General features: G+C 48.0%; 2 protein-coding genes and 1 long non-coding RNA gene across 5 annotated transcripts in view; 1 reads left to right on the top strand and 2 right to left on the bottom strand.

Moving 5' to 3' along the window:
* The window catches only part of trappc1 (trafficking protein particle complex subunit 1), a 4,407-nt gene extending 3,024 nt beyond the window's left edge, over positions 1-1,383 (bottom strand). The window contains exons 1-4 of one of the 3 annotated variants that reach the window (XM_076725111.1): positions 1,285-1,315; positions 713-811; positions 559-629; positions 333-471 (exon numbers count right to left, since the gene is read on the bottom strand). In XM_076725111.1, the coding sequence (XP_076581226.1) occupies positions 333-471; positions 559-629; positions 713-811 (309 nt within the window). In that variant the 5' untranslated portion in view covers positions 1,285-1,315. The other 2 variants (XM_076725110.1, XM_076725112.1) reach the window with 2 other exon arrangements.
* A 189-nt stretch (positions 1,384-1,572) lies between these two features.
* psmb6 (proteasome 20S subunit beta 6) lies at positions 1,573-4,773 on the top strand. The gene is made up of 7 exons (XM_076725109.1): positions 1,573-1,701; positions 3,120-3,187; positions 3,288-3,353; positions 3,774-3,839; positions 3,931-4,060; positions 4,299-4,443; positions 4,555-4,773. The coding sequence occupies exons 1-7, from the start codon at positions 1,603-1,605 to the stop codon at positions 4,680-4,682; spliced, it is 702 nt and encodes a 233-aa protein (XP_076581224.1). The 5' UTR covers positions 1,573-1,602; the 3' UTR covers positions 4,683-4,773.
* A 466-nt stretch (positions 4,774-5,239) lies between these two features.
* On the bottom strand, positions 5,240-5,662 carry LOC143316938 (uncharacterized). The gene is made up of 3 exons (XR_013076631.1): positions 5,504-5,662; positions 5,386-5,399; positions 5,240-5,299 (listed from the first exon to the last, which is right to left on the bottom strand). It is a non-coding gene; the product is annotated as an uncharacterized LOC143316938 (long non-coding RNA).
* Positions 5,663-7,500: the final 1,838 nt, after the last annotated feature.

Genomic DNA, 7,500 nt, shown 5'->3' on the forward strand with positions numbered 1-7,500 from the left:
AGCGCTTCCTGCTGCTAGCATTAGCAAACTGCTCGAACTCTGGGTCTTCAGACGCCTCATCGAATGACTTGCTGAAGGAGACGCTCTAAAGGGTCTCCACCTGCCTGCTCAGCTGACCACAGGTGAACACTTCTGCTCCAGTTTCACAGTACTTTTACAAGTACAAGTACTGCACACGTCAGGCCGATACTGGTAGATTAGAGTCAACTTTACTGTCAACACAGAGACACAAAACACAGTGATAACAGGTGTCAGTACTGGTGCATCCCCAATGACTGCTGGTCTGTCTGTCTGTCTGTCTGTCTGTCTGTCTGTCTGTGTGTGTGTCTTACATTGCTGTATATGTGCTGCAGTGTCTCTCTGGCGTTGGACACAGACAGATCTGTGTTCATGACAAACTTCAGCCCGCTGGGAGTCTCGTAGTAATGAAGACGGTACTTGCTGGTCTGAAAGGACAGAAAGCCCTCCTTCCTGAGGACAGACAGGCTGCTAAGGACCAAAGACAGGCAGGGAGACAGACAGACAGACAGACAGACAGGTAGCTGTTGTGAAGGATACATGTCCAGAGGAGACATCTTACTGACGAATGACCGGATGGAGAACAGCATCCCATACATCAACTTAAACTCCTGCAGAGACAGAGAGACAGTTTAACGTCCCATCGACCTGATGGACGTCTGCTTGTGTTTAGTGGAAGCGTGTGTCCGTCCACCTCCTCCTTGGAGATCCCGGCTTGCTTCTTTCGGTTCCACTCGTTGTAATACAGACAGCTGCCATTCCGGTCAAATATGTACAAGTTATGGACGGTCATCTGAAACACAGTGGTTATCGTCACTTTACTGGCAGAGCATGAATAAACACCAGCTACACAGTCTGGACACGTGCAATCAACTATCTTTCAAAAATCAATAAATAAGGTAAGATACAACTTTATTGATCCCACGCCGGGGAAATTAAGAAATATCAATCCAATTAATAAGCGGTGGGTGTTTCAAGTGTATTACGAATTGAAGAGCGGTTCTTCTTGAATCTGAAAAGCCGTGACGGTATTTTCTATCAGGAGCAAATTTTTAGCTATTAAAGGTTACAAATCGGCGTTAAAATGACAGTTTTCTCAAACGGAGTCTGGTTGTCCGGTCCGGTCAGACACGCTGAAAAGGGGCAGCACACCGGCTGTTACTCTATTAAAGCATGATTTACACAGACTTTTCTCACACGAATATAATATCTGTGATACAGCATCAAACTGCGTCAAAATATCACGAATGCAGCGTTTCAACTGACTTTAAAGAAACATTTTCCGAAGCGCCAGCAGTGTTTACCTTCTCTTCCTGGTTCCTGCGGAGATAAGGACCCCGCTGCAGAGGTGTCCAGTTTTGTGCCGCAACAAAACAACTTTGGTGGCGTTTTATAGATTTACATTGTTTATCATAATAAGATTAACATGCATCCTCTAATCGATCGTGCTATTTAATGATGGATATTTATCAATGGTTTTATTGGTAACCCATACACAAAGCTAAAGTAAAGTACCTGCTTCACAATAACGGCGGTTTCACGAACAGCGCCTCTCGTGTCCTACTTTGTACAATTATAGACAAGATGGCGGCCACAGCGACAATGATGCCGAACTTTGGACAGAATATTTCTGCACAAAGCGACCTGGTCCCGGACTGGACCACCCAGGAAGTTAGCACCGGGGTGAGTACATTGGTGTGTGCAACGGGGCGCAGCGAACAGGAGCCGGTTCAGTTTCTGTGGAGAGTTTTTAAAGTAGAAACAGCCGCTGAATGAGACAGCACTTCTTCCTCAGCTAACGATGGCTAACGTTAGCTAACGGGTTCAGTTCAAAGGGGCTTCAGTGAAAAAGCAAACAGACAGACAGACAGACAGACAGGCAGGCTAAACCGAGGGACTTATTCTGCTTTTGGAAATGTTCTTATGTTATGGATAAGTAAAATATCTCAGAGAAATGAAGCCTTGTTGTCAAAAGCATAAACACAAATGTCGGTCCTGTTCACACGTCCATCATCAGACAGTGTGTCCCTGTCCCTGTCCCTGTCCCTGTCCCTGATCCTGATCCTGATCCTCCTCTAAACTTTCGCTGCATGGAAATAAAACGAATTGTTGAAATGATTAAAAAAAAAAAAATGGTTCAGCAAGAAAGTGTTGAAGGACATCTTCAACATTACGAGGAGATGCAGTCAAAGTGTCGGTGCTGTGGCTATGAAGATAAGATAAGATGAGATAAGATAAGATAAGACTTTATTGACACTGAGCACGTGACCAGGCATGTAATGTGGCCGGAGCTCAGATCTCAGGTGTCTTCCTGCTGGTGGGGACGTCCAGGCACTGCTGAAGGATGATGTCCTCTGTCCAGCTCGTTAGCTGTTAGCTTAGCACAGACCTGCCTGCAGAGCGCTGTCTGAAGGTCTGAAGGTGTGAGGACGCTGAGAGCTCGTGCGCTGACTGAAGATCAGTTTGTAGCTCTGAGTCATGTTCAGAATGTTTGTTGACCTTTTTACAAACATGAACATTAATTTAACGTGATCAGTTTTACACCACGTGTCGTCAATCATGTGAGTCCAAAAAGTCCCTGAATGTGTCCAAAGACTAAATGAATAAAGGTGAGACTCTGGACCAGCTGTCCTTCTAAAACTCTGGACAAATGTAGGTTTATGTGGACGTCTCATTGGTGATGCAGAGCTGCCGTCGTCTAATGATCCTTTCCTGCCTGACTGATTATCAATAGATCAATCAAACTTTATTTCTACAGCAGCTTTCAGACAAATCGAATACGATCAAGGACGGAGACAATAAGAGACGAGTCGTTAAGAGAAGATGAGAGTTAAACAGATCATTAGATATTGATTAACGATCAGTAAATGTTTTCAGACCCTCAGAGACTCGATCATACAATCTGCTGTAGTCTTCTCCTGAATGACGAAGAGTACAGTCACTGTGCCACCCACTAACCTGTCTGCCTCTCCACCCGTCTGTCTCTCCACCCATCTGTCTCTCCACCCGTCTGTCTCTCCACCCATCTGCCTCTCCACCTGTCTGTCTCTCCACCTGTCTGCCTCTCCACCCGTCTGCCTCTCCACCCGTCTGCCTGTCAGACCACCATCATGGCGGTGGAGTATGATGGAGGAGTGGTGATCGGCGCTGACTCTCGCACCACCACCGGGTAAGAACCAAAGAGAGAAGATCAGACTGCATGCAGTCAACCTGCCTGTCTGTCTGTCTGTCTGTCTGACTGCCTGTCTGTCTGCCTGTCTGTCTCTCAGAGCTTACATCGCCAACAGAGTAACGGACAAACTGACTCCGATCCACGACCGGATCTTCTGCTGCAGGTCAGTGAACTTCCTGTTGTTTTCGCAGCATTTCAGTCTGTGCAGGAACCGGAGACTGAGGAACCAGAGACTGAGGAACCAGAGACTGAGGAACCCTTTGTGAAGTAGAACCTTCTCACAGGAAGCCATATGTAGTTTAGATGAAGCTCAGGATCTGTTGAAGGTCGTCAGGGAACTCTGGAGAACTCTGTAGAACACTCAGAACTGTTCTACCGACTCTCTTCAGGAACAAAGGAACCTTATTAGGAAACCAGGATCTTTCTAAGAAACCCAGGAACCTGTATGAAAGTCAGAGCACTGTACAGGATGTTTTAAGAAGCCAGGAACCGGTCAGTGTAGGAACATTAACGCACCTCAGGAACGTTTCTCTGTGCTAGAACGGGTTCAGAACCTTTGACGTGACGTTTCCATGTTCTGCAGGTCTGGATCAGCCGCCGACACTCAGGCCATCGCTGACGTGGTCACCTACCAGCTGGGCTTCCACAGGTAACACTCACACAGCGCAGCAGCCTGACCCACAGCCTCAGCGGCCAATCAGACGGTCTTAATCTTAACCTGCGTGCTGTCCCGCCCCCAGCATCGAGCTGGACGAGCCCCCATTGGTGGAGACGGCCGCCAATCTGTTCAAAGCCAGCTGCTACCGCTACAGAGAGGAGCTGACCGCCGGGATACTGGTGGCAGGATGGGACCGGAGGAAGGGGGGGCAGGTACTGAACCAGTACACAGCGCAGTACACAGCGCAGTACACACTGAGTATATGTACACATTGAGTACATACATTAATACACTTTACACACTGAACACAAGTTTTTACAAGAGATACATCATGCTCTCCTGTGTGTGTGTGTGTGTGTGTGTGTGTGTGTGTGTGTGTGTGTGTGTGTGTGTCTCTCTCTCTCTCTCTCTCTCTCTCTCTCTCTCTCTCTCTCTCTCTCTCTCGCTCAGGTGTACTGCGTTCCTATTGGTGGGATGCTGGTGAGGCAGCCGGTGGCGGTGGGCGGCAGCGGCAGCACCTACATCTACGGCTTCATGGACTCCAACTACAAACCCGGACTGAGCAAAGATCAGTGTCTGGAGCTCACTGCTGCAGGTACACGCCGCTGCAAGGCATGCTGGGAGCTGCGGTCCACTGCTGGCTCCCAGCACAAACACTCCTTACTGCGACTGTCTCACTCTGCTTTTCTGCCTGTCTGTGTCTCAGCTCTGACTCTGGCGATGGAGAGAGACGGCTCCAGCGGCGGTGTGGTCAGACTGGCGAGCATCTCAGAGGACGGGGTGGAGAGACGGGTCATACTGGGAAACCAGCTGCCTAAATTCTCCACACACTGATCTCACACACACACACACACACACACACACACACACAGAGTGGTGTATTAACATGTCCAGTTAGTTGTGTTAATAAAGGTTTCAGTCTGTCTTTGTCGTCCTGTTCTTCTTTGAACAAACAGCAGGATTAGCTTAGCTTAGCTTAGCACAAAGACTGGGAGCAGGGGGAAACTGCTAGCCTCATCCACTGTGTCCAAGTGTGTGTGACCACCAGTATTCATGAAGGGACGTGCCGACGAGTGGCTTCCTGTTTTGTTTGTCCTACATGTAAGAACCACACGTGTTCTCTTGTGTTCCACCGAATGAGAACATGAACCAAGAAGAAGAAGAAGCTCACACCTGAAACATCGAACACAGAGAAGAAACTGATGCTCAGCAGCTCGCCTCACGTCAAGATCTGAACTCAGATCAGCTGTGGTGAGCTGTGAGGCTGCTGTGCTGCGGGGGGGCGGGCTGACTGGTTCCCAGTAGAGTCTCCTCCACTCTAAATGAAGATGCGTCTGTCTGAACAGGAACTACTGCAACCTTTATTGTCTTGGGGTCACCACATGGGAGGGGTCTGCTTCCTGTTTGGGGGGGGGCAGTAAACTGCCAGTGTGTTGCTCGACCACTGCACCCTGCAGAGAGAGAGAGAGTCTGCTTCCACACTGATCAATAGACGTGATTATCAGTATCTGTCGACCCTTTCTGATCAATGACTCACATTTAGTGGAGTTCCTTCAGTGTCCAGCAGGAGGAGACAGACACACGTTTATACTGTGTGTGTGTGTGTGTGTGTGTGTGTGTGTGTGTGTGAGATTTATGGGGCTTCAGTGACTCACCTCTTTCTTTCAGAGTTGCTTTGATGTTTATAGATCTGCCCCTGTTGACCAGAGACAGGCGTCTGTCTGTCTGTCTGTCTCACTCTCCACCATCATCATCATCATCATCATCATCCTCAGATGAAGAACATAGACCAACAGGAATAGAAAAGAGGCAAAGAGAAGGAAGAAGAATAACAGACTCAAACCAACATGTCTGTCTCACGTCCTGTCTGTGGCTCTGAGCTGACAGGAGGACACAGAGCATCTGCTGGGACTGTGTGTGTGTGTGTGTGTGTGTGTGTGTTCATGGTGATGAAGGAGGACAATGGCTCAGGCTGAACTGTTAGCAGTTATCATTCAATGAGGCAGCAGGAGGAAGGAGGACGTTGGCACTCAGGTGTGGACGGACTGGACAGGAAGAGGTGAAACGGGACGATCGACACTCAGGCGTCACTGGAGAGAGAGAGGGAGGAGGACGAGGGAGGAGGTGAGGCTCAGTGGACTGACGGGATGACGGAGAGCGACGTCACTCTTCATTATGCACAGCGAGTCATGTGATGTCACTGATCATGTGTTCATCACCTCAATGTATCTGACGAGTCAGTGAGGATCAGTAAAGTCTGACCTTTGACCTTTATCAGTCCAGTATTCATGTGAGTAATCTGAATCTGTGAAGTAACAAAATACAGTAAATGTAACAGAGTAAAACACTCGAGTAGTAAATGTACTTCGTTACATCATCACTGTTTCAGCTGCTCTATGAATGAATGAATGAATGAACACATTGAAATAATCATAAATTCATCTATGAAGATACATCTAGCCAATGAAAATGGAGATCTCTGGTTTTCCCTCTTTTTTCTCAGTGATGTCACTGCTCCTGCTGGAGGCGGGGCTGTCACCTGTCTGTCAACCCCATCTCCTCTTCGTCTCTTCCTGTCCTTCTCAGTTTTGTCCTCCAACAGGGGACAGTTTCCCACAATCCATCTCTCCCGCTGTGCTTTTCTTCTCCTCACTCCTTCCTACCTCCCTCACCTCCTCTCTCCATACTTCTCCTTTCCTTCTCTCCTTCTTAGCTGCATCTTCTCTCCTCACCTTCATTTAATTCCTCCCTCTTTGTTCTTCCTCTGTCCTGTCTTTCCCAGCATTCCTTTCTGCTTTCCTCCCTGCCTCCTCCTCCTCCTCCTCCTTCCTGTCCTCTAGTTGTTTTGTTCTCTCTCTCGGCTTGTTCACACCTCCGCTGACAATCAACAGAAACACAGAGGGAGGAGGAGGAGGAGGAGGAGGAGGAGGAGGTGATACCTGAGCCCCCTCTCTCTCTCTCTCTCCTGTATACTGTCTCTCGGCCAGTCTCACCTGTCCGTGTGCAGCTTCAGGTATGAACTTTATACCTGCTTTGATGTCACGTCTGATCATCAGCTCAGCTCAGTCTTCAGGTGGAGTCATGTGACCTCCCCTCACCTGTGCTGTCTCTGGACACAGGTGGTATTTAGACTCCACCCTGCTGTCTCTCTCTCTCTCACACACACACTCACACTCACACACACACACTGTGTATTGATTGAGTATTGATTGATTGAATACACTCTAAAACACAGCACGCTGTCAGTCTGTCGTCAGTAAAGTAACAATCATCAGACACAGGACGCCGCGGTGAACGCAGCTGTCACGTGACCTCACCTCCGCTCAGGTGGACTGACGTGAAGTGTCCACAGACAGGAAACGTCCACAGCGCTGTGCTGAGGACACACAGCTTTAAAGGTCTGAAGACTCATTATGGGATGTCCCATCACGTGCCTCATGTTTAAAGTCATCTTTCTGCGTCCAAACGTGTGAAAACAAGCACACCTGAAATATTTTATTTAGACTTTTTCTCAACGATTCCAGCATTTCCTCAGTTACTTTTCACTGTTTAAAGAACTCCATCGGTTATTGATCCACTGATCGATAACAGACTGATTTATTCTGTGTCTATATTTGAATCTTCAGTTTTATGTTTCTATTTAAAATAAGTT

The sequence above is a fragment of the Chaetodon auriga genome, chromosome 24 (genome assembly GCF_051107435.1).
Source record: "Chaetodon auriga isolate fChaAug3 chromosome 24, fChaAug3.hap1, whole genome shotgun sequence".
NCBI classification, from domain to species: Eukaryota; Metazoa; Chordata; class Actinopteri; order Chaetodontiformes; family Chaetodontidae; genus Chaetodon; species Chaetodon auriga.

What these genes read in the sequence shown, in the direction of transcription:
- psmb6 (XM_076725109.1), top strand. Translation starts at nt 1,603, where the DNA reads ATGGCGGCCACAGCGACAATGATGCCGAACTTTGGACAGAATATTTCT. An exon ending in GACCGGATCTTCTGCTGCAG is followed by an intron (nt 3,354 to 3,773) that starts GTCAGTGAACTT and finishes CATGTTCTGCAG; the next exon opens with GTCTGGATCAGCCGCCGACA. An exon ending in TCTGGAGCTCACTGCTGCAG is followed by an intron (nt 4,444 to 4,554) that starts GTACACGCCGCT and finishes TCTGTGTCTCAG; the next exon opens with CTCTGACTCTGGCGATGGAG.